We start from the raw sequence: 24,974 nt of genomic DNA, 5'->3' as shown, positions 1-24,974 counted from the left end.
CAGCGTCGGATACGGCGGGACAGACCCGTAAACAGCGGGGCAGTGCCGGATACAGCACGAAGGACCCGGATACAGTGGGACAGCGCCGAATAAAGGGGGACAGACACGGATACCGCGGGACAGTGCTGGATACAGCAGACAGTGCCGGATACGGCGGACGGTCCCATCTACAGAGGACAGTTCCGGATAGAGCACAGGAGGCCGGCAATCTGCCACAGCGCACTGCTGCGTAGTCTCCGCACACCTGGTCCTCAGTCACGTGATCTCTTGTGTACAGCTCCTAATAACATCACATGACTTCCACTGCTAACAACCAATGAGCGGCCTCACAGAGAGAGGGCAACAGCGACCTCAGCCAATCGCATTTCAGCACTGTGATGAGAGGGGAGTGGCTGCAGTCACGAGTGCGCGGGTATAGGGAGCGTAGAGAGCAGTCATGCGACAGGTGGGAGGGGCTAGCGCTATGATTGGAGAATTAATTGAGAAGTAGGCGGGGTTGTGGCTACTTCGTGACGTCAGCGCCGCATACTTCCTGTGTGAGCTGTTCGGGGCTCCCGGTCCATGAAGCGCAGTGCTGGCCATGGAAGACTCTAATGAGCGGAGCCCCCTGCTGGGCAGCTCTCCGCCCGCCCTGGGCTCGGTGTTCTCGGGCCGCCGTCTGGCCTGTGCTGCGGTGCTGCTCTCCGAGATGCTGGAGAGAGTGGCCTTCTATGGTATCACATCCAACCTGGTGCTGTTCCTCAATGGATCCCTGTACAACTGGGAGGGCACCCAGGCCAGCGAGGCGCTGCTGCTGTTCATGGGCATCACCTACCTGGTGTCCCCGTTCGCCGGGTGGCTGGCGGACGCCCTGATCGGCCGCTTCTGTACCATCCTGCTCAGCATGGTGCTGTACCTGCTGGGCATGCTGCTCTTCCCGCTGATCACCTACCCCGGCACCCGGCCGGCCTTCTGCGGGGACATCTCCATGGTTGCGGTGGAGAACTGCACGACCCCCAATGGCACCGAGAACGGCTCCCACATCCCGTGCCACGACCAGACGCCCCGGTACTGCGGCACCCCCTTATTCATCGGACTGGTGGTCGTGGCGCTGGGGGTGGGCGCTGTCAAGGCCAACATCACTCCGTTCGGGGCTGACCAGGTACGTTATGCCAGGCCACGTCTGTGCCACAGTGTTCATGGTGCACTATGTACCGGGACCCCCACTGTATACACCAAGGCTTCCACTCTGTGGTATGCCGGGCCCCCTCTGTATGGGGGACACGGGGCGCGCTCCCTGTATGCCGGGCCCCCTCTGTATGGGGGACACGGGGCGCGCTCCCTGTATGCCGGGCCCCCCTCTGTGTATGGGGGACACGGGGCACGCTCCCTGTATGCCGGGCCCCCCCTGTATGCCGGGCCCCCTCTGTATGGGGGACACGGGGTGCGCTCCCTGTATGCCGGGCCCCCCTCTGTGTATGGGGGACACGGGGCGCGCTCCCTGTATGCCGGGCCCCCCCTGTATGCCGGGCCCCCTCTGTATGGGGGACACGGGGTGCGCTCCCTGTATGCCGGGCCCCCCTCTGTGTATGGGGGACACGGGGCGCGCTCCCTGTATGCCGGGCCCCCCTCTGTGTATGGGGGACACGGGGTGCGCTCCCTGTATGCCGGGCCCCCTCTGTATGGGGGACACGGGGCGCGCTCCCTGTATGCCGGGCCCCCTCTGTATGGGGGACACGGGGCGCGCTCCCTGTATGCCGGGCCCCCTCTGTGTATGGGGGACACGGGGTGCGCTCCCTGTATGCCGGGCCCCCCTCTGTGTATGGGGGACACGGGGTGCGCTCCCTGTATGCCGGGCCCCCCTCTGTGTATGGGGGACACGGGGCGCGCTCCCTGTATGCCGGGCCCCCCTCTGTGTATGGGGGACACGGGGTGCGCTCCCTGTATGCCGGGCCCCCTCTGTATGGGGGACACGGGGCGCGCTCCCTGTATGCCGGGCCCCCTCTGTATGGGGGACACGGGGCGCGCTCCCTGTATGCCGGGCCCCCTCTGTGTATGGGGGACACGGGGTGCGCTCCCTGTATGCCGGGCCCCCCTCTGTGTATAGGGGACACGGGGCGCGCTCCCTGTACGCCGGGCCCTCCTCTGTATGGGGGAGATGGGGCGCGCTCCCTGTATGCCGGGGCCTCCTCTGTGTATGGGGGACACGGGATGCGCTCCCTGTATGCCGGGCCCCCCTCTGTGTATAGGGGACACGGGGCGCGCTCCCTGTACGCCGGGCCCTCCTCTGTATGGGGGAGACGGGGCGCGCTCCCTGTATGCCGGGCCCTCCTCTGTATGGGGGAGACGGGGCGCGCTCCCTGTATGCCGGACCCCCCCTCTTTGTATGGGGACAATGGGGGGGGGGGGGGGCGCTCCCTCTACACCTGGCCCACCTATGTCCGGTCCTCTCATACTCTCCCATCGGCTAAACATCTTTGTGGGGTGTGCTGCATGTCTGAGTTTCTCTACCTTGATTATCCCAGTATAGTGAGTTAATCAGCTGCTTCTCTGCCCTATAACAATCTGGAACTGGGGAAAATATGAATTTACTTTAACTTTAGTTTGACCCATATAATTTGAATGTGACTTTATGCAAAAATGTCTTTTTGGTCTCCCCTCCTCTTCAATCACTCGTAGATGTGTACATTTTGACCAAGCAGACAGATTAGATTATACCTGCAGGAATGAATGGCGGCTTCTCACAGGGTGAGGTGTAACCTTGTCTTAACCTTAACTTAAGGTTTTGTTGGGGGGGGGGGGGGGTTGTGTGTGTGTGTGTGTGGTTTTTATTTTATTTATTTCTTTAAAAAGTACCCACCTCCAGTGTCTGCCAACGCAGGGCACAGTCTCCAGTGGCCGCCCACAGGTCTCTGGTGACGGGCTGTACTGGTAAACCGAGAGCGCGGGTGGCACAGGGGCGTCTGTGCGGGACACTGCCTGGCATGAGGATATGGCTGTCTAGGGTTTATATTCACTCCAACCTTCTAGCTATACTCTGCTTTACGTCCAGATGTCAGTGCTGGGCCTCTCTGCTCTGGGGATGTTCTATAAGGGGATCACTGTTGGCAGGTGTGCACAGGGCTGAGCATTCTTCAGTCCAGGGTTGTCTGAGGTCACCGGTGAATGTGGAGTTCCTACAGTCATGAGGAATACTAGGTACACCCTCTCTGAACTCTATGGTCTTGCACATAAGGACATGAAAATATATAATTTTTTTTTTTTCTCGTCTGGTCCTTTTTAAAAGGTATAAGGATTAGATAAATGAATCAATCGCTTGGAAAATCCCTTTTCACAGCAGCCGCTACAAGCAAGTGTTCTGACTTTATCAGTATGTAGAGGGCTTCTGGCCCACTCCACAGCGTTCCTTCAGCACTTTCAGTACAGGGGCCGGGCTCCATTCTAATATTAAGCTGCAGGTTATTGGCTTTACCTGTTGTGACCTCTTCCTTTTTAAGGTCTCTGTCTATGATCAGTGCCCATAAATCTGCTTTTTCCCTAAGCGGCAGTGTATTCTGGCGTTCCTATGGTTCATCATGGTGGATTGTAGTGGTGAGAAGGCTCTCCGGTCATGAGATTCGCCAGGGGCTTTGTGTACAGTGAATCCCTCGCCTGGATGAGGTTACAGTGATTTGTCCAAGATCTTAAAGGGAAAACTCTTCATCTTGAGACTTTATTTTCTATTATAGTAGCATCCTCTATATTGTTTACCAGCTACTTTGCTTTTAACCCAGAAAATACTCAAACGTACTAACTGTATAACCATTTATGATCAGTGGGGTCTGCCCTGTGGGACCCTCACCAACTCCTAAGAATGGAAAGACAGTGTTGGTATAGCACTGTGACTCTTATTTCCTTCTTTACAATGGTGCTCATGGCCACCAGCTGTGCAGGAGAACCACAACTGCCACCATTGGCCTCAGTTTTCATTAAGGATAGGAATTATACTATTTTGAAGTTTCCTAATCCATGTTTTAGTATTGACCTCAAGAACTGGGGGGTTTGCAACTCACTCACTCACACTTTCACCAAAATAAATCTTGCCCAACCATTCTCCTGAGAGGTTTTCCCTCCATGATTCTTGATGCTTGAGTCCACTTGTGAATTGCTTTTCTTCTGCTACAGCCAACGTGGTGAACAGCTTCTCCACCATGGAAATTTATGAAGATGCCATTGATTGCAAGTTGTGTGGATTGCATCTGTGAGTGGAACTGTAGCTCCCACTTCATAATAAAGTTTAGTTCCCATTCTCACCGTGACTTGCCATTACATGACCACTTTGCTAGGTCCTATTGGGTACGGAAGGTTTCCCGCTGTCCTGCAGGCTAGGTAGCGGAGGCTGACGGTGAGTCACACCAAACTCAACACTGTGGAAAGTTACTTCTCTATTTCAATATGCCAACTAAGAATGAAGTTCCCCTTGCCCCTTCACCATGAACTCCACCGCGCAGACTGGTTTGTGTTGCCTTGACAGTCTGGACCTCACAGTACTAACATAGGAAGTAACAGATTAGTCATGGGGAATAGTACCGTAAATGGTTTAAAGTTGTATGTATATAAACTTGTGATCGATTTGATATAATTTGAATGCCTGGTACATGAAGTAGGTGCAGCAGTTATGCCCAATCTTTGCAGTTCTCTTATACAGCTCTGGCAAAAATTAAGAGACCACTGCAAAATGTCCAGTTTGTCTGATTTTTCTCTTTATAGGTAGAATTTTGAGTAAAATGTAAATTTTTCTTTTTATTATATAAATTACTGACAACATGTCTCCGAATTTCCAAGCAATAAACTTTGTATTTATTTTCATAAAATGAGAAAGGGTCAAAATAACAAACCCAGAGCTTTCAGACCTCAAATAATGCTGAGAAAACAAGTTCATGATCATTTAGAAACAACAATTCTAATGTGTTTAACTCGGGAAGAGTTCAGAAATCAATATTTTTGTGGAATAACCATGATTTTTATTCACAGCTTTCCTGCATCTTGGCATGCTTTCCACCAGTCTTTCACACTGCTTCTGGGTGACCTTATGCCACTCCTGGTAGAAAACTTTAAGCAGTTCTTTGATGGCTTGTGACTATCCATCTTGCTCTTGATTATATTCCTGAGGTTATCAATGGGGTTCAGGTCTGGAGATTGGGCTGGCCATGACAGGGTTTTTATGTGGTGGTCCTTCATCCACATATTGACTGACCTAGCTGGTTGGCATGGAGCATTGTCCTTCTCTGAAAACAGTCCTCAGAGTTGGGGAACATCGCCTGAGCAGAAGGAATCCACTGTTTTCTCTTCGCCACGACAGCACCCACTTGAGAGAGGGGATCCGCCCCTAGGAACAGGAAACCCTATGGAGAGAATAAAAGGGGCGGTCCCCCTCGCTCCCACAGTTGGTTTCCTGTTCCTACGGGAGACCTGGAGAGAAGAGGATTCCCAGCCTGGATGCCGCTTGCGCGGTTTACCTGAATAGGGACGGCAAGGGCTCCAGGGCTGGAAGCAGCGTCGGGGGTCCTGTCTCAGCTTCCCCCCTCTGCTGGCAGGTACCGTGAGGCCAGGTTCGGGGAGGCACCTGGCTCACGGAGAAGTATCCAGCAGACCTGCGGGCTGGACCGCTGGGGTAAGATCCTGTGACGCCAGCCTCGGGTGGCGCACAGGCAGCGTGGGGCCAGTGATTTCTCCCCCGGAAGTATTACTACAACTTCCGGGGTGATGGAGGAGGAGGATGGCGCCTGCGCGATCGCTGGATAGAAGCGCAGGCGCGCACAGCTGAGCCGCAACCCGGATGTAGTGGTCACTTCCGGGTGCGGCAGGAAGAAGATGGCGGCCCCCATAACAAAAGGACGCCGGCGTTGATTCCCGGCGTCCATCATGGCATCTCATCAAGAGACAACGTTGCCTTCTTCTGAAGCTAACGCTGTTACACCAGGAAGCCGGACTAGCAGCCGCAGATCATCCTCCAAGAGCGCCAGGGAAAAAAGATCGGACCGGTCGGTTCCTCCATCTGTGCCTCCGTCTCCTCCTCTCCAGCCGGTATTATGACAGCTTCAGGGGTGAGTGTATGTCTACCCTATTTTAAGCTGATTGTACTCCCTCTTTCATCTGATTCCCTAGGTTAAAAGAACAGGGAAATCCAAACATAAGCAATGTGCTTTATGCTCTCAGCCACTCCCGGATACCTATTTAAAAAAGTTATGCCAGTCTTGCATCGAATCCACCTTACGTGAGGAGTCTTCAGTAAGGTCGGATGATATACGTAGCATAAGAGAGGAGTTGCGAGCTTTTCGAAACTCGGATAAAATTCCTGGAAGTAGGAAGAAATACAGCTCTCATCTATCTGAACAGTCATCTGAGGTTGAGGATAAGGAGTCGGACAATTCCCAAGAGGTTATATCCTCGGAGGGTGAACAGGATACATGTTTCCCTACAGAAAGCATTGACAATTTAGTCAGATCTGTACGCAACACCATGGGTATGGAAGATACTAAGACCCTTAAAACACCTCAGGACGTGATGTTTGCTGGCCTGTCCGAGAAAAAGAGAACTTCCTTTCCTATTATTCCAGCAATAAAGGAGTTAGTCAAAAAAGAGTGGGAAAGCCAGGGGCAAAGAGGGTTGCCGTCTTCCTCAAAATGTCGCTATCCCTTTAATGACGAGGATTTCTCCAAATGGGTAAAAGCCCCAAAAGTAGATGCGGCAGTGGCATCCACTTCTAAGAAATCTTTATTGCCTGTTGAAGATTCAGGATCCTTGCAAGACCCGCTCGATCGGAAAGCAGACTCCCTTTTAAAAAGAGCTTGGGAATCCTGTACAGGAGCTTTTAAACCAGCTATCTCGGCCACATGTACTGCTAGATCCATGATGGTTTGGTTGAATGATCTGGAAGAAGGCTTAAAAGGTGGCCTTTCCCGTAATAAACTCATGTCATCTATCCCGTTAATTAGAGGAGCTACTGCCTTTTTGGCAGATTCTTCGGCGGATTCCATCCGATTAGCAGCCAAATCAGCAGGTCTAACCAACGCGGCTCGCCGCGCCTTGTGGCTAAAGGGGTGGAAAGGAGATCCACAAACAAAATCCAAGTTATGTGGTCTGCCCTGTCAGGGTGAGTACCTATTTGGTACTCAATTGGATGACATTCTTACCAAAGCGGGTGAGAGGAAGAAAGGGTTCCCCAATAACACTTATCTTCCATCTTATAGGAGAGTGTTCCGAAAGCCCATGTTCAACAGAAGACGGGACTATAAAAACCAGGACTGTTGGGCTAATAAGGACTTTAAGCAGAAAGGAGCCTTCTTCGGAAAACGCCCTTTCAAACCTGAGGATAAACCCCGCTAGGACAGATCTACCCGTTGGTGGTAGGTTGTCCTTCTTCTCCACACAATGGCTGGCAATAACCTCTAATTCATGGGCAACTAGCCTGATAACTACAGGCCTAAAACTAAGATTTTCTCAAGTTCCCCCCCCCCGGACTCGTTTTGTTTGACTTCCTTAGGTTCACCATCACAACAAGAGGCCTTGGAACAGGAAATAATAACTCTCCTGTCCAAAGGAGTATTAGTGGAAGTCCATTTTCATCAAAAAGGAAGGGGATTTTATTCCCCTTTATTTTTTATTTCAAAACCCGACGGATCATATAGAACAATAATTAACCTTAAGAGACTAAATGTCTTCTTAGAGAACCAAACTTTTAAAATGGAATCCATCCGGTCAACTATTAAGCTTCTGTTTCCCCATTGCTTCATGGCAGTTCTTGACCTTAAAGATGCATACTATCATCTTCCAATCTTCAGACAGCATCAACAATATCTACGGGTGGCAGTTATGGTCAAAGGTCAGATACGGCATTATCAATACACATCAATGCCCTTTGGACTATCAATAGCCCCTAGAGTTTTCACAAAACTAATGTCAGAGGTAATGTCATATTTGAGGTTAAAAGATACCCTCATAATACCCTATTTAGATGACCTATTGATAGTCGGGAACTCTCTTTCTCAATGTCATCAACGCTTATCTGATTCAATTTAATCCTTACAGGGGTTGGGGTGGTTAGTGAATTGGGAAAAATCTAAATTGTCCCCCACAACTGAGCAAAATTTTTTAGGAATTATTCTAGACTCTACAAATCAAATGTGCTTTCTTCCCGAGTCAAAACAAATGGCAATCATAAACAAAGTACAATCAGTGATTAACCACCCCCTAATTTCCCTAAGAGAAGGTATGTCCCTTCTTGGTTCCTTCACTTCTTGTATTCCAGCTGTTCCGTGGGCCCAATTCCATAGCAGGAAATTGCAGCATACAATACTTCGTGAGGAAGAAAGGTTACATGGCCGATTAGATACTCGTATTTCCTTAACTACAGACGTGATACAATCTCTCACTTGGTGGTTAAATCAGAATCCTCTTTCCAGTGGGGTCCCCTGGGTGGTTAAACCATCAAAAACTGTTTTCACGGACGCCAGTCCTAGTGGTTGGGGAGCACATTTAGAAAACCAAATAGTACAAGGTCTGTGGTCTCCTAGAGAATCAGATGATTCTTCTAATAAAGAGCTGAAGGCTGTTTATCATGCCTTATCTGAATTTCTTCCACAGTTACACGGAACACATACAAGAGTCTTCTCAGACAACATGACAGCGGTAGCATATATAAACCACCAAGGAGGAACAAGATCGGAAGGACTCATGTCTATAGCCAACGATATTCTAGCCATGGCAGAGGAACACCTCCTGTCCCTATCGGCGCTACATGTGAGAGGAATCGACAATTCGAGAGCAGATTTCCTCAGTCGCCACACTCTCCACCAAGGAGAGTGGGTTCTAAATCATCGTATCTTTTGTATGATAATAAAAAAAGTGGGGCACTCCCGAGATAGATCTCTTTGCGACAAGACAAAACAGGCAAGTCAAAAAATTTGCATCATTGTTCCGATCTGACAATCCAGATATCTTCGACGCCCTACAAGTACCATGGGTATTCAAGAAGGCATATGCCTTTCCCCCGGTGATATTACTTCCGACAGTGATCAGGAAGATAAGGGAGGACAGAGCAAATGTGATCCTAATTGCTCCATTCTGGCCCAAGAGGCCATGGTTTTCCTGGCTGAGAGCCATGTCAAACTCAGACCCATGGATCCTCCCGGAGGATCGGGATCTTCTCTTCCAGGGCCCCTTCAACCACCCTCAGGTGAAGGGTCTACGGTTAACAGCCTGGAACTTGAGAGGCAGCTGCTAAAGATGAGAGGGTTCTCAAACAAAGTGATTGACACTCTTCTACTAAGTAGAAAAAAGTCCACTACCTCCATCTATGCAAGAGTGTGGAAAAAAATTCTAAACCTCTACCCAACAGCCCTGTCAAACGAAACTCATATTCCTATAATTTTATAATTTCTTCAAAAAGGGCGCGATCTAGGTCTGGCAGTCAGTACCTTAAAGTACACATTTCTGCGCTGGGAGCTTTATATGGTCTTGATATCGCAGGTAATAAGTGGGTAGCCAGATTTGTTGCAGCATGCCAGAGGTCAGAGACAGTCCGAATTCCCCATGTACCACCTTGGGATGTTAATTTAGTTCTCGAAGCTCTTACAGATCACCCTTTTGAGCCTCTACATTCAGCTCACATAAAACATGTCTCCCTCAAGACAGCTCTTCTTGTCGCCTTTAGTATCAGCGAGAAGAGTAATTGACATACAGGCACTATCGATAGATCCTCCTTTCATGTCTATATTCCCAGATAGAGTTGTTCTTAAGACAGGCCCTTCATACTTACCCAAAGTATGCACTAAATTTCACAGATCGCAAGAAATTTTCCTTCCCTCCTTCTATGATAACCCTACAAGTCAGGAAGAACAAAAATACCACACATTAGATGTGAGGAGAGCCATATTAGCCTATGTGGATAGGACTAGCGCCTGGAGGAAGAGCAGGGCTCTCTTTGTTTCTTTCCAGGGTCATAGAAAAGGAGCTGGAATCACGAAGGGTACTTTATCTCGGTGGATTCGAGATGCAATATGTCTGGCCTATTCATCCAAAGGGGAGAATCCGCCTGAGACCGTAAGAGCACATTCCACCTGGGCGATTGCATCATCCTGGGCTGAACGAGCGGAGGTTCCGATAGAACAGATATGTAAGGCCGCAACCTGGTCTTCTCCTACTACCTTCTATAATCACTATAGATTAGATCTATCTGCCTCATCTGACTTATCCTTCGGTAGATCAGTCCTTAACACGGTGATCCCTCCCAAATGACTATCTCTGAAAGTCTCTCAAGTGGGTGCTGTCGTGGCGAAGAGAAAACACCGGATTATGTACCGGTAATGCTCTTTTATAGAGCCACGACAGCACCCCTTCACTTCCCACCCTTATAGGTTTTTTTATTAGGAGCACGGTTAAGGGTGTTTGGTTCTTGTAGTTAGCCATGCTTAAGTTAACTAGTTATAAACGATGATATTGAATGACCTACTAAAGTCTGGTGGGCGGTTCCTCGCAATCTCTGTAAACCCAACTGTGGGAGCGAGGGGGACTGCCCCTTTTATTCTCTCCATAGGGTTTCCTGTTCCTAGGGGCGGATCCCCTCTCTCAAGTGGGTGCTGTCGTGGCTCTATAAAAGAGCATTACCGGTACGTAATCCGGTGTTTTTCCAGGATAACCTTGTATGCGGCTTGATTCATACGTCCTTCGCAAAGAACAACCTGCTCAATTCTAACCTTGCTGAAGCATCCCTAGATCATCACCAATCCTCCACCAAATTTTACAGTGGGTTCAAGACACTGTGGCTTGTACGCCTCTCCAGGTCTCCATCTAACCATTAGAAGACCAGGTGTTGGGCAAAGCTAAAAATTAGGCTTATCAGAGAAGATTACCTTACTCCATTCCTTTATGGTCTCTGGCAAACTTCTGCCTTGCTCTCCTTTGCTTCTCATTGATAGCTTTTTTTTTTTCTAGCTGCACATGACTTGAGCACTGCCTCTAGGAGCCCGATAAGAACTGTTCTTGCCGTGCACTTCACCCCAGTTTGCCTTTCCTTTCGTAGGTCACTTGATATCATCCTTCGGCTGCTGAGTGACATTCGAATAGGATGACGGTCATCCCCGTCAGTGGAGTCGTTTTCACCCTCTGCCGCTCTGTAGCTTTGTTGTCCCCAATGTCAGCTGCTTGAGATTGTTGTAATTGACTGCCATCTTAGAAATTTTAAGGATGGAGGCAACATGACGCTCACTGTGTCCCTCTGCTAGTAAAGCCTGAACTGAGCCCTTCTTTTCCTCCCTCAAGACTTTTCTTTTCAATTTCTTTGGCATGGTTGTGTTTTTATTTATTTTTTTATTTTTATTTTTTTATTCCTATTTTGGAATATTACTAGCGCTTCTTTTGCCATCCAGCTTGTCCTATTGCAAGAGGATTGTGAACACCACAGCAGTGAATTATTATTATTTTTTTTATACTTTCCTCCAATAAATAAGATTTGGTTCAGGTGATCACCTAATCAGAAGGACATTAAGTAGAATGCGGTGTACTCTGGTTGGAATTCAACTGACACTGGAATGGAATGGGTGTCATACCTGTAGAGAAGCTGATTTTTATAAAACTGTGCGGTGGTCTCTTCCAGAGCTGTATAATGAAATTCACAGGAGACTGGGATTTTCAGTGTATACAGCAACTCTGTAGCGTATAGATCAAGTGATGATATGGAGGAAAGAAATAGTACATGTGCATTAAAAAAAAATAAAAAAATTCTTATCTGTCAGGCTGCTATTATACCGTGGTGTTGGTAACAATTTGGATTTGGTGTATTGCTTTTGGCGGTTCTTTAAGATGTTTCAAGCTAAATGTTGGCACTTGATGCTGTCAGGTTTCTGTTCCATCATCTATTGTGAATGGACTAAATTCTAGAGGGATCCAGTACTGCTGCTCAGTGAGTGGTGTAGTAAGTGTCTGCTGAGCTCACATGTGTCCAGTAAACGCTATCAGACTGGTATCCGTTCATTTTACGGCAGTAAGTGTTCATGGTTGCCCTCTTGGTTCCTTGATTGACGCTTTGGCCTTGTCTGGTGCCATAGTCTATGGTATGTAGAGTTGAGTGAAATTTTTGAGTTTGGATTGAGATCGGCAGCGAATATTTATTTTTGCAGTGTTCGCCAAACGTCGTTGGAGTCAATAGGAGTTAAAATGACCGAATATATTTGGACCCGATCTTCAAACATAAATTTGGCACACATAGGGTGCCAATGCAGCACAAGTATGGAAAATTCAAATTTGGCAATCCTTTCCAAACAAATTTGCTCATCTCTAATGGTAATATAATAATAATTTTTATTTATATAGCGCCAACATATTCCGCAGCACTTTACAATTAAGCAGGGACATGTACAGACAATAAATTCAGTACAAGTTAAGACAATTTAAACAGTGACATTAGGGGTGAAGTCCATGCTCGCAAGAATGGTAAGCACTCTTGATGTGTTTCCCATTATCAAGCAGGAAAGTTTTGTGTGGTTTTTTTTTTTTTTTTTTTTTTCTCCTTCTCCTTCTTTGGGTAGCTGGCCCCATCAGTCCAAGACCCCATCTAAATCAGATTAAACCAGTGGTCCCCAAGCTTTTCTACCTTAACCCACATTCCACTCTGAGTCGGTCGTGAGCCACAATCTGTGCAAAGGATCATAGCAGCCATATTGCGACCGATAACTGGTTATTAAATGGTTTCTCTGTTCCAGGTTAATGTTGGTCAGGGGATGAGTATTACTTTCTTGTGCTACATTCCGATGGCTGTTGTAAACCTTGGCCAGTCATGTCTGCAAATTGTAGAAACTTACTAGCTGTGTGCAGCTCAATCCACATAGCGAATGGCTGAGCAAACTGTATTTCCATGCACTACTCTGGCCTGTAAATCGGACAAGACTATAGCATGCTGGGAATCTCCACAGCACATCGTCTAACATGGGCTGAAAATCATTTAGCCTTAAAGGGACTCTGTCACCTGAATTTGGAGGGAACAATTTTCAGCCATAGGGGCGGGGTTTTCAGGTGTTTGATTCACCCTTTCCTTACCTGCTGACTGCAATATTGGATTGAATTTCATTCTATCCTCCATAGTACACGCCTGCGCAAGACAAGATTGCCTTGCGCAGGCGTGTACTACGGAGGACAGAGAATGAACTTCAATCCAATATTGCAGCCAGTGGGTAAGGAAAGGGTGAATAAAACACCCGAAAACCCCGCCCCTATGGCTGAAAATTGTTCCCTCCAAATTAAGGTGACAGTCCCTTTAAAGGATGTTCAAAGGAAGTGAAGACGTCTGTGTATCAGTCCCAGCACAGACTGCTTTCAGCACTGACTGGACTCTTGACCCAAAATTAAGTTTCAAAGGACTACATGACTGCTAAGGTCGCTATAGGAGACCAACGGTCACTCCTTAAATTTAAATGTGGACTAAGGAGTTACGAGTTTCATCGAGTCTTTACATTTAGGCCCTGGGCAGAAATAAGTTGACCCATATTTTAGTGTGAGCTCGAACTGATGCACAATGAGTCTCCCAAACTTGACAGCCTCATAGGCTTATAAAAACCTCCCAACTTTAACCCCTTTACCCCCAAGGGTGGTTTGCACGTTAATGACCGAGCCAATTTTTACAATTCTGACCACTGCTCCTTTATGAGGTTATAACTCTGGAACGCTTCAACGGATCCTGGTGATTCTGACATTGTTTTCTCGTGACATATGGTACTTCATGATAGTGGTAAAATTTCTTTGATATTACCTGTGTTTATTTGTGAAAAACGGAAATTTGGGGAAAATGTGGAAAATTTCGCATTTTTCCAACTTTGAATTTTTATGCAATTTAATCACAGAGATATGTCACACAAAATACTTAAGTAACATTTCCCACATGTCTACTTTACATCAGCACAATTTTGGAACCAATTTTTTTTTTTTTTTTTTTTGTTAGGGAGTTATAAGGGTTAAAAGTTGACCAGCAATTTCTCATTTTTAGAACACTTTTTTTTTTTTTTTTTTTTTTTTTTAGGGACCACATCTCATTTGTAGTCATTTTGAGGGGTCTATATGATAGAAAATACCCAAGTGTGACACCATTCTAAACTGCAACCCCCAAGATGCTCAAAACCATTCAAGGAGTTTAACCCTTCAGGTGTTTCACAGGAATTTTTTTGAATGTTTAAATAAAAATGAACATTTAACTTTTTTTTCACACAAAATTTACTTCAGCTCCAATTTGTTTTATTTTACCAAGGGTAACAGGAGAAAATGGACCCCAAAAGTTGTTTTACAATTTGTCCGGAGTACACAGATACCCCATATGTGGGGGTAAACCACTGTTTGGGCGCATGACAGAGCTCGGAAGCGAAGCAGCGCCGTTTGACTTTTCAATGCAAAAATTGACAGGATTTGAGACGGGACGCCATGTTGCGTTTGGAGAGCCACTGATGTGCCTAAACATTGAAACCCCCCACAAGTGACACCATTTTGGAAAGTAGACCCCCTAAGGAACTTATCTGGATGTGTGGTGAGCACTTGGACCCACCAAGGGATTCACAGAAGTTTATAATGCAGAGCCATAAAAATAAAACAAAATTTTTTCCCACAGAAATCATTTTTTAGCCCCCAGTTTTGTATTTTCCCGAGGGTAACAGGAGAAATTGGACCCCAAAAGTTGTTGTCCAATTTGTCCTGAGTACCCTGATACCCTATATGTGGGGGTAAACCCCTGTTTGGGCACACGGGAGAGCTCGGAAGGGAAGAAGCACTGTTTTACTTTTTCAACGCAGAATTGGCTGGAATTGAGATCGGACGCCATGTCACGTTCTGATGTGCCTAAACAGTGGAAACCCCCCAATTATAACTAAAACCCTAATCCCAACGGTAACCCTAACCACACCCCTAACCCAGACACACCCCTAACACCAACCCTATTCCTAACCGTAAATGTAATCCAAACCCTAACTTTAGCCCCAACCCTAACCCTAGCCGTAATGGGAAAATGGAAATAAATACCTTTTTTTAATTTTTCCCTAACTAAGGGGGTGATGAAGGCGGGTTTGATTTACTTTTATAGCGTTTTTTTTTTTTTTTTTAGCGGATTTTTATGATTGGCTGCCGTCGCACACTGAAAGACGCTTTTTATTGCAAAAAGTATTTTTTGCATTACCACATTTTGAGAGCTATAATTTTTCCATATTTGAGTCCACAGAGTCATGTGAGGTCTTGTTTTTTGCAGGACGAGTTGACGTTTTTATTGGTAACATTTTCGGGCACATGACCTTTTTTGATCGCTTTTTATTCTGATTTTTGTGAGGCAGAATGACCGAAAACCAGCTATTTATGAACTTCTTTTGGGGGAGGCGTTTATACCGTTCCACGTTCGGTAAAATTCAAAAAGCAGTTTTATTCTTCGGGTCAGTACGATTACAGCGACACCTCATTTATATCATTTCTTTGTGTTTTGGCGCTTTTATACGATAAAAACTTTTACAGAAAAAATAATTTTGCATCGCTTTATTCTGAGGACTATCTTTTTAATTTTTTTTGCTGATGATGCTGTGTGGCGGCTCGTTTTTTGCGGGACAAGATGACTTTTTCAGCGTTACCATGGTTATTTATATCCGTCTTTTTGATTGCGTGTTATTCCACTTTTAGTTTGGCAGTATGAGAATAAAGTGTTTTTTGCCTCGGGTTTTTTTTTTTTTTTAAGGTGTTCACTGAAGGGGTTAACTAGTGATATAGTTTTATAGGTGGGGTCGTTAGGGACGCGGCGATACTAAATATGTACTTTTGTTTTTTTTTTTTAGATAAATGTATTTATGGGAATAATATATTTTTTCATTATTTAGGATTTGTTTTTTTTTTTTTACTTTTGTCCCGGGGTGGACATCACAGATCACTGATCTGACAGTTTGCACAGCACTCTGTCAGATCACCGATCTGTCTCAGAGCGCTGCAGCCTTACCAAGCGCCTGCTCTGAGCAGGCTCTGTGAAGCCACCTCCCTCCCTGCAGGACCTGGATGCCGCGACCATCTTGGATCCGGGCCTGCTGCAGGGAGGGAGGTAAGGAGACCCTCGCAGCAACGCGATCACATTGTGTTGCTGCGGGGGTCTCAGGGAAGCCTGCAGGGAGCCCCCTCCCTGCGCGACGCTTCCCTATACCGCCGGCACACCGCGATCATGTTTGATCGCGGTGTGCTGGGGGTTAATGTGTCGGGGGCGGTCCATGACCGCTCCTGGCACATTGTGCCGGATGTCAGCTGCGATAAGCAGCTGACACTCGGCCACGCTGCCCCCGTGAGCGCGGCTGATCGCTATGACGTACTATCCTGTCGAGGGTAAGATAGGCCTAGGGCACCTCGACGGGATAGTACGTCTAAGGTCAGAGAGGGGTTAAAAGATAAGAATGATGGTAAGATACTGTGGATTTGTCTGTTTATTACACAGTTGGTAACTCTGCCTCACCCTTCTTTTATAAGCGGCCACATACACTGCTCCTAGCAAATGAAATCTTAGTGTTTCCTCACAATGGTCTCGCACCCATGACCCCTAGTGCCCCACACAGTATGCTGCCCCCACAGTGTACACACCTTTTGCATGTGTCCTGCTTCTCTTTGCTGCCAAGTGACTGGTTCTCTCCTCAGCTCTTCAGTCTCACATAATCTTGACTGACTGTCCTGTCAGGACCTTCATGTTATGTGATTGTCACACTTCTACATTCAAAACAAAACATTCATACTGCCCTTTTTTCAAAATGGACCCAAAGCGCCACAGGGTCCTGACAGGATCATCTGCCTCTACATAGACTAGTAGACTAGACAAGGGATCTGATTGTTCCCTGCTCCATCCTTCTATTCAGCAGTGTCTGTGTCCTGAGAAGACAGATGCAACTGAAGTCCTGACATAACCCTTCTTCCAGCAAGACAGTGGGACAGCTCCCCAAAGTGCAGGTTGTCCTGCTGGATGATACGGTGCATATGAGGCTGTCATGTTTGGGTCAGGAGACATATGTGCTGCTTCCCGTAATGACTGATATATGGACGTCTGACTTCAGGTCTAATGCACGTGTAACTATACAATTTCTCACACATAAGTGCTAATCATATCCCATCAGAGCACTAATTCTTGGGGTACAACCTCTTTAAGAATGGGAGATCTATCTGTAAAGTGGTGGCTTTTGTACACTTACACACTTTCGATGACACTCGGCAGGTACTTGGCCCCACTAGAGTCCAGAGCTGGCTTCTGTCACTCCTGGTGTTGACTAGAGGGGCAATATGGCAGCAGCGCTTGTCACACCTATGGCCAGTCTTTGAGCTCCCCACTGCATGCAGTCAATCTCTGCTCAAGCTCTACATTCAGTAACTGGCTAGAGCTGTGAAGAGTTGGAGCAATTTCATCCCTCTGGTCTCCACACCAGGACTACTGCAGCAGTGGGAGACAGCGCTGGACACTGGGGGGTGAGTACCTGGAGAGTTCATTATGTTCTTTTCACACTTTATTAATAGAGATGTCAATGTTCAGCATCCTGGGGTTGGGGGGGCTATTCAGCTTGATTGTGGCCACATGTGTTGCCTATGACTATGGGTTCACCAGAATTCTAGTGTAAGTGTTTTGAATTCCCAAGATTTAGAAACTCTTGGGGTGTTCATGCCACTCTCCCAGCTCTGACAAAATGGGGCACGGCAGGACCACAGGTCTACTCCAGAAACTTCACTCCAGTACCTGAACGCCACTCGTCAGACGCTAAATATTCATGAAGAGATATGCGCTTTCATGAATCGGGAGCTTCTGACTCTGTCCCATTATGGCTTGCGTGAGCAACGCTAGTCTTGATGAATCGGGACTAGGTGCCCACACTTAGACGCTCATACTGCTTCTCTAGAACGGGATGGGTGACTGTGGGGAATTCTGTACTGTCCACAGGTTTTCAAGTGAATTCTTGTAATTGTCTCACAGGCAGCGAGACTGCTCATCAGCGGTGTTGGACATGGTCAGAACCAGCCTGTTACTGCTGTCTGAAGTATGTGCACTGGTTGATACTAGCACTTGCCTCATGAGCAGTGGAGACGGCACTTAAATTCTGCTCAGTTGTGACGTCCTGTGTCCACTCGCTGCTTTAATGCTGAGCGCACATCAGGAGGTGGTCACCTGCACGCTGAGGCAGATGTTACCAGTATGGAGGAGATGGCTTTAACCTCCTCCTTTTCATCCTGCTTGTGGCTGTCTCTGCCTTTCACTAATTTGCTGAGGAATTGCTACATGTGGCTCATGAGCAATTGGTTCAGGAGCCCTGAATTAAAGTATATGGCTGAGGCCTTTGTACTTTATGCTAATAAACTCCCACGCTTTCAGCCCAGGAGGCGGTCCTGTTAGTGGTGACAGACATCCAGTCAGTCACTGCTGTCAAACTAAGGGGTCTGGCTCAATCTCTGGGGTGATTCATCCCAAAGTTGTTTGGGGGATGAAGTCTGTGCTTTGTGCAGGTCAGACTTGTTCTTCCACACCAAACTTGCCTAATTATCCCTATGTGGACTTTACTTTGTGCACTGGGGCACGGTCATAAAGCACAGAAAGGCTTTCTCCAAACTGTTTCCATAAAGTTAGAAAAACACAATTGTCCAAAATGTCTTGGCATGCTCGAGTATGAAGATTTCCCTTGAAAATACAGGGCTGAGGCCAAGTTCTTAATAACCACTCAATAAAACTATTATTCCTCGTCCCATCAAACATTTCAGTTGGCACAGTACAATGTAGTCAGGCAGATAACATATTCCTGGTATTTCCCAGCCCCCTCCATCAGACTGCCAGATAGTGATTTATCACGCCACAAACTGTCCCAGTGTATGTATTCTTTACACCAGTTCATTGAATACTTTGCGTTGTGCTTGGTGATGTAAGGCTTTCATGTAGCTGACCAGACTTGTAAACCTATGCCATGTAGCTCCTGGCGCACCATTTTACCACTTGTTAGGCTATGTGCACACGTAGGAAATGTGGTGTAGAATTTTCTGCACTAAATCTGCATCTCCTGGCAGAATCCGCAGGTGCGTTTTTTTTGTGCGGAATTGATGCGGATTTTGTGCAGTTTAGTGTCGTTTTTGCCACTACAGATTTCTATTAATGGAGGGGCGCAGAAACGCACTAAAGTGACATGCACTTCTTTGAAATCTGCAGCGTTTCTGCGCAGATTTTTCTGCACCATGTGCACAGCTTTTTTTTTTTTTCACATTGATTATAGTGCTTTGTAAAAAGCACTATATTATTGTTCCACCGTAGTCAACTTCTTCTTATTATTCAGTCCGCAATTAATGCGGCCCGAACTGCTGCACGCACAGACTCCAGTGAGGTGTCATTTCGAAGCCAGCGTTCCTGGGAGGTGTGCTAAGTATTTTTTGTGTCGATCGGATTTGTAGTTTTGGCGCAATTGGCGTTTGAAAATTTCGTCTCAATGCATTTCAATGGGGAAATTGTTCCAACAATAAGAGATAATGGCTGATTTCTGAGGCAATTTCAAAATAACTGCCAACTGCCACCTGGCTGATTAGCTCATTGATATGCGAACTCAGACCCAGTTACTATGCCAAAGCCTACGAACTCTACATGACCCCACCAGGACACAGTTTTGCCAGATAATATCAGCTCTTAAAGTGACCGACCCACCAAATTGTTACCTGAGGTGTCCAGCCCACCAAATCGGACCCCGAGGGGCCCCGCCCACCAAATCGGACCCAGTGACCCCGCAAACCAAACCAGCGCCTGAGGGGCACCCAAGTGTGAAAGTCTTGCAGGGGCAGCCCGGGCACTATTCCAAAGCACTATCTGTAGTTCCTTCAGGAAATACCCATCTAGTTTACATTGTACTGTAAACCACAGTGCAGTTCTGCAGCAGAAAAATCCGCTGCAGGACTGCACTAATTCTGCACTAAATCTGCATCGTGTGCACATACCCTAAATGTTTAGCTTTCACATAGCATTGGCTAGTCTACATCATGCACCTCGGCACTGACCCAATATGTAACTTTACGTGACATCTGCTTTGTGGCTGAGCTGCTGTGATACCTAAAATTCTTCCATTTTTCCAATAATACTACTCAGTTGATCGAGGAAATTCAGTGAACTGACATTTTGCCGTGGTGACCAATTTACAGAACCGCGTTCCAATTTAGTGAGCTCTTTAGGTCGATCCATTCTATCCCGAATGTTAGTAAGGGCAGTCTGCATGGTGAGGGGCTGGATATCATTCGTCCGTGGGAATGAATGAACCAGCCTCCAATGTGCTATGGAGAAGATCTCTGTATCCAATCGTACAGGCATGTTGGCCGCTCAACGAGTGGAAATGATAACTGGACTCATGATGGGGCAAGAATTGATCTCAATAGACTGCAAATTGTGAAAAAAAAAAAGAAAATCGTGAGACTATTTGTTTTGAGTGAGTGGCCTGTTGAAGGTTAAAGGGCTTGCCTGATTTTTGCCACCTCTGCACTTACTGACTTCTAAATCCTTACAATGGGCCTTGTCGAGGTTCTCCGTTATTGCCGATGAGGAGCCGGCTGTCTTGTTGTGGCAAGTGTTTGCTTAGGCCAGTTTCACACATCAGTTTTTTGCGGTCAGTCACAATCCGTTGGCTCGACAGATCCATCGCAGATTGTGAAAAACTGATGCGACAGATCCAGATTTTTTTTTTTTTTTTTACGGATCCGACTAGCGAATCTGGCTAATTAGATCGGAGCATGCTCAGTTAAAAAAAAAAAACAGAATCAGTCGCCGGATTCCGTCATTTGACAGATCCGGCGCCATAGGCTTCCATTCTAGCAAACGACGGCTGGCGACGGATCCATCACTGTCCGTTTTTTTGACGTACACAAAAAACATTACTTTGTCCGTTGTCTCCGGCCGCCGGACAAATAATTTTCTACGGATTCGGCAAACGACAGATGAAAGGTGAGGCCATCCATCGCTAATACAAGTTTATGAGAAAAAACGGATCCAGCGGCATTAGTCGCCGGATCTGTTTTTTTTTTTGTTTTGTTTTTTTTCTTCAAAATTCGACGGATTGCAACTGATGGCAAAAAACTGATGTGTGACAGGGGCCTTACATGTGGTCACATGCCGACTAGACGTGCTTTGCCTCTCTCAATATGCAAATCACTTGCAGTCACATGACGTCTGTCTGCTTTTCCCAGCAATATGGGAGTCCTGCTGGGGCGCACACTGTACAGCCATGTTCACATGGTGTATTTGCTGCATTTATTTCCCACTCATCTTTGTATGGAAAACCACAGCACTTTACTGTTCCTAGTCTCATGCACACTTAGGAATAAATAACAGACTTGAAGCTGTTTCAGATCTGCAGCATGTAAATTCTCTCTGCATTTCTGCTTTTATTTATTTTATTTTTTTCCCACCCCATTTTTTTTTTTTTTTTAAAACTAGAAATTGTGGAATGCATACAAAATGCGCATGTTTTATGCATAGTTTTTCTTGACTGGACATCAGTAATTGTATTAGAAAGATTTTTCTGCTGCAAATACTGAATGTGAGCACATACCAAAAGGATTCAGAAGTCTGCAGTCACATGGACACTTTAAAGTGAACCTGTCAAGTGACAAGTAACTGTTACCAATTCATTCCACTGCTTTCCTGAGGTTTTTTTTTTTTTTTTCTTGGACCCCAAAAAATTTGTCATTTAATATGGTCTGCTCTTTTGCTTAGGTGAAAGACCGTGGACCAGAAGCGACTCGAAGATTTTTCAATTGGTTCTATTGGAGCATAAACCTGGGGGCCATCATATCTCTTGGTGGGATCGCGTACATTCAGCAGAACATCGGATTCCTCACTGGATATATAATTCCCACCGTCTGCATTGGGGTTTCCTTCTTGGTGTTCATGTGCGGGAAGACTGTATTTGTTACCAAGCCTGCTGATGGCAGTACCTTTACCGACATGTTCAGGATCCTGGGCTACGCCTGCTGTAGAAGGAAGCCAGCAAGCCAGAGACTGTAAGTGGAAGACTGGTCTGTCTGTTACTAGTACAGATGAATGTGTGGAAATTGTTATTCACTGTAAATACAGCTATATAGAAGGATATGCCCAAGTATATAATCTGCATGCACACTAAGCAGGAGCTGAGTAGTAATCAACCCCACTAAAGGGCTCGTTCAGTCTTGGGACATGTCAGTCTTTGGTGGCAGACAGCTGTACCATGGCACTTCTACACTATTTAGCAAATATAGGTAAACTGACTGAACAGCAATCTAGTCTGAACTGGTGCATAACCAAAAAAGACTTGCATAGCAAATAGATCAATGTCTGCACTCACTCTGGGGTCTGGTTCTGTTATGATGAATCCCACATGGTCTGAGGTACAAATTCCTTAGTTGATGTAAAAAGACATAAATCCATGCAACACATTCATTCCTGCACTGAGTGTCAAAGGTCATCAACAACTTAAATAGGTGATATTTGCTATGTACTATCTTTTTCTGACTTGAACGCCCCGCCCTTCGCCATGCTGTGATTTTAATTACGTCCAAACACAGTTGGTTCCGACCTTCCTATAGATGCAGGCTTTACCATGTTATTAGCCATAGGTAAGTGTTCACACTAGGCAGTCAGGTCAGGGACCCATCCGATCTGAGATTACCTTGACGATGGTGGATGGGCTCACATTTTTTTGGCCAAATCTTGTGCTAAGCATCTCATGTGTTTTTTCATAGATTTCACATCTCATGTATCGCACACTTCCTTGCTTTAGTACAGTTGAGTGCAGCCATTGATCTATTTGCTACTTCCACAGTATTGCCAGCACAGTCACCTGCCGACTAGACTCTGCCAGTTACTCTCGATTTTTAAGCTTCTTTAAACGGATGTGAAACCGTCTAGTCTGCAGGTGACCGCATGTATGTAAATCGCTTGCATGTGACTGGAAATATACCAGGAAATAATGGCTGGTCCCAATTCTAATGTCTGACTCTTGTCCCGAACCTGATGGACCCCCTTTTAAGGAACTTGCATAGCTATTAAGGTCAGTAATCCATATGTATAATTCTAGTAAGGCAAAAACAGAAGCAGCAGTGCTCTGTGGGGTCTGGACCAGAGAAACCCCTGTGGCCTAATGAAATTTGGTGTCAATTATCTGGATGGTGGGGAGGTTTTGTTAATAAAGCCATGCATTTTTGCTATAGGCCTAGAAATTATTTATTTTTTGACAGTTTGAGCTTTTACAGTATTGTGTGTACCGTACCACCAGAGGAGCTCGCTGGCTAATTCAGTCTGCTATACACTGAAACACAAGGTTTTCTAAAAAAATAAATAAATAAAAAATAAAACTTGGGTCTGATTTGGCTTTTGCAGCCTTTGTCTTGCGTTACACAGCAGAATGATAAACCCTGCATCAGTCAGTGAACTAGCCTGACATCAGGGTCTCTAACCCTTATCTGCTCTTCTTTTAATTTGTCATAAAGCCACTTCGAGAGAGGGGTTATAAAGCATGCGTTCAGATGAGCACATTGGCCAAACAAAATTGCTGAACGGTGTTCTGTAGCTGGCTATGTACTGTGATGTATAGAGGCTGCAGAATCTGAATGGTTAAACCCTTAATGAACTCCTACTGTGGCAAAAAAATATATATTTAACCGAAAAGGTTTTAAGTTAAAAAAAAAAAAAAAAACCTAAATCTTTGAGTGCTAGTATTATACACTATTTCTTTGTTTTGTAAACTCAGACAAAGCAATGGTTCCCAAAGGCAAAGCCCAAGCATCTTGGACATGGCCAAGGCTTCACGTGGTGGGCCGTTCAGTGAAGATAAAGTAGAAGATGTGAAAGCCCTTGTGAAGATAATACCAGTGTTCTTGGCACTTATTCCTTACTGGACGGTGTATTTTCAGGTATGTACCGCCGGTCCTGGCCTCATCGCTAATATATAATGTCCTACTTGGCTGTGTAGTCTGATGTGTGCACTGCGCCCTTCTAATTCTGATTGTACAGTTATAACTGACTTATAAAGGTATTGTTCTGGAAAACACTTCTCTAATGTTGCTGAGCGACCTTGTTTATCCAGAGTCTGAAAATCTGCAATTGCCTGCACAGCTGATGACCAGGATGTGTTTTCGGCTTCTGGATGTACACAAGGATTTTTTTTTTCTCTATTTAGAGAACAAATAGAATAGAAATTTCCAGGCTTTTCATTAAACTGTACATTGATTCAAGCTTTTTTTTTTTTTTTTTTTTTCCTATTTAACCCCTTTCTGACATGTGATGTATTATCCCGTCGAGGTGGGGTGGGCCCTGATGACCACCGACGGGATAGTACGTCATAGCCATCGGCCGTGCTCACAGGGGGAGCGCGGCTGGGTGTCAGCTGACTATCGCAGCTGACATCCGGCACTATGGAGCGGTCACAGACCGCCCCTGGCACATTAAACCCCGGCACACTGCGATCAAACATGATCGCAGTGTTCCGGCGGAATAGGGAAGCATCGCGCAGCGAGGGGGCTCCCTGCGGGCTTCCCTGAGACCCCCGGAGCAACGCGATGTGATCGCATTGCTCCGAGGGTCTGCTACCTTCTTCCCTGCAGCAGGCCTGGATCCAAAATGGCCGCAGGGCTGCATCCGGGTCCTGCAGAGAGGTCACTTCACAGCACCTGCTCAGAGCAAGCGTCGGGAAGCCTCACTGCTCTGTGCACGTCAGATCGCTGATCTGACACAGTGCACAGCAAAGTGTCAGAAACATGATGCCCCCCCCCCCTCCGGGCAATGTTATAGTGTAACAAAAAAAATATTCACATGTGTTTAAAAAAAAAATATTATTCCCATAAATACATTTCTTTATCGAAATAAAAAACAAAAGTACACATTTAGTATCGCCGAGTCCGTAACGACCCAACCTATAAAACTGTCCCACTAGTTAACCCCTTCAGTGAACACGGTAAAAGAGGCAAAAACCAATGCCGCCATACAGCATCAGCAA

General features: G+C 46.3%; 1 protein-coding gene across 1 annotated transcript in view; it reads left to right on the top strand.

Moving 5' to 3' along the window:
* Positions 1–513: 513 nt before the first annotated feature.
* Positions 514–24,974, top strand: part of SLC15A4 (solute carrier family 15 member 4) — a 40,949-nt gene continuing 16,488 nt past the window's right edge. Inside the window, exons 1-3 of the mRNA XM_069756041.1 lie at positions 514–1,141; positions 21,719–22,005; positions 23,730–23,892. Of these exons, the coding sequence (XP_069612142.1) occupies positions 581–1,141; positions 21,719–22,005; positions 23,730–23,892 (1,011 nt within the window). The 5' untranslated portion in view covers positions 514–580. The remainder of the gene's footprint in view (positions 1,142–21,718; positions 22,006–23,729; positions 23,893–24,974) is intronic.

This window comes from Ranitomeya imitator, chromosome 1, assembly GCF_032444005.1.
Source record: "Ranitomeya imitator isolate aRanImi1 chromosome 1, aRanImi1.pri, whole genome shotgun sequence".
In the NCBI taxonomy this organism is placed as follows: Eukaryota; Metazoa; Chordata; class Amphibia; order Anura; family Dendrobatidae; genus Ranitomeya; species Ranitomeya imitator.
The sequence above is the reverse complement of the archived record's forward strand: the minus strand, read 5'-3'. Positions and strand labels throughout refer to the sequence as shown.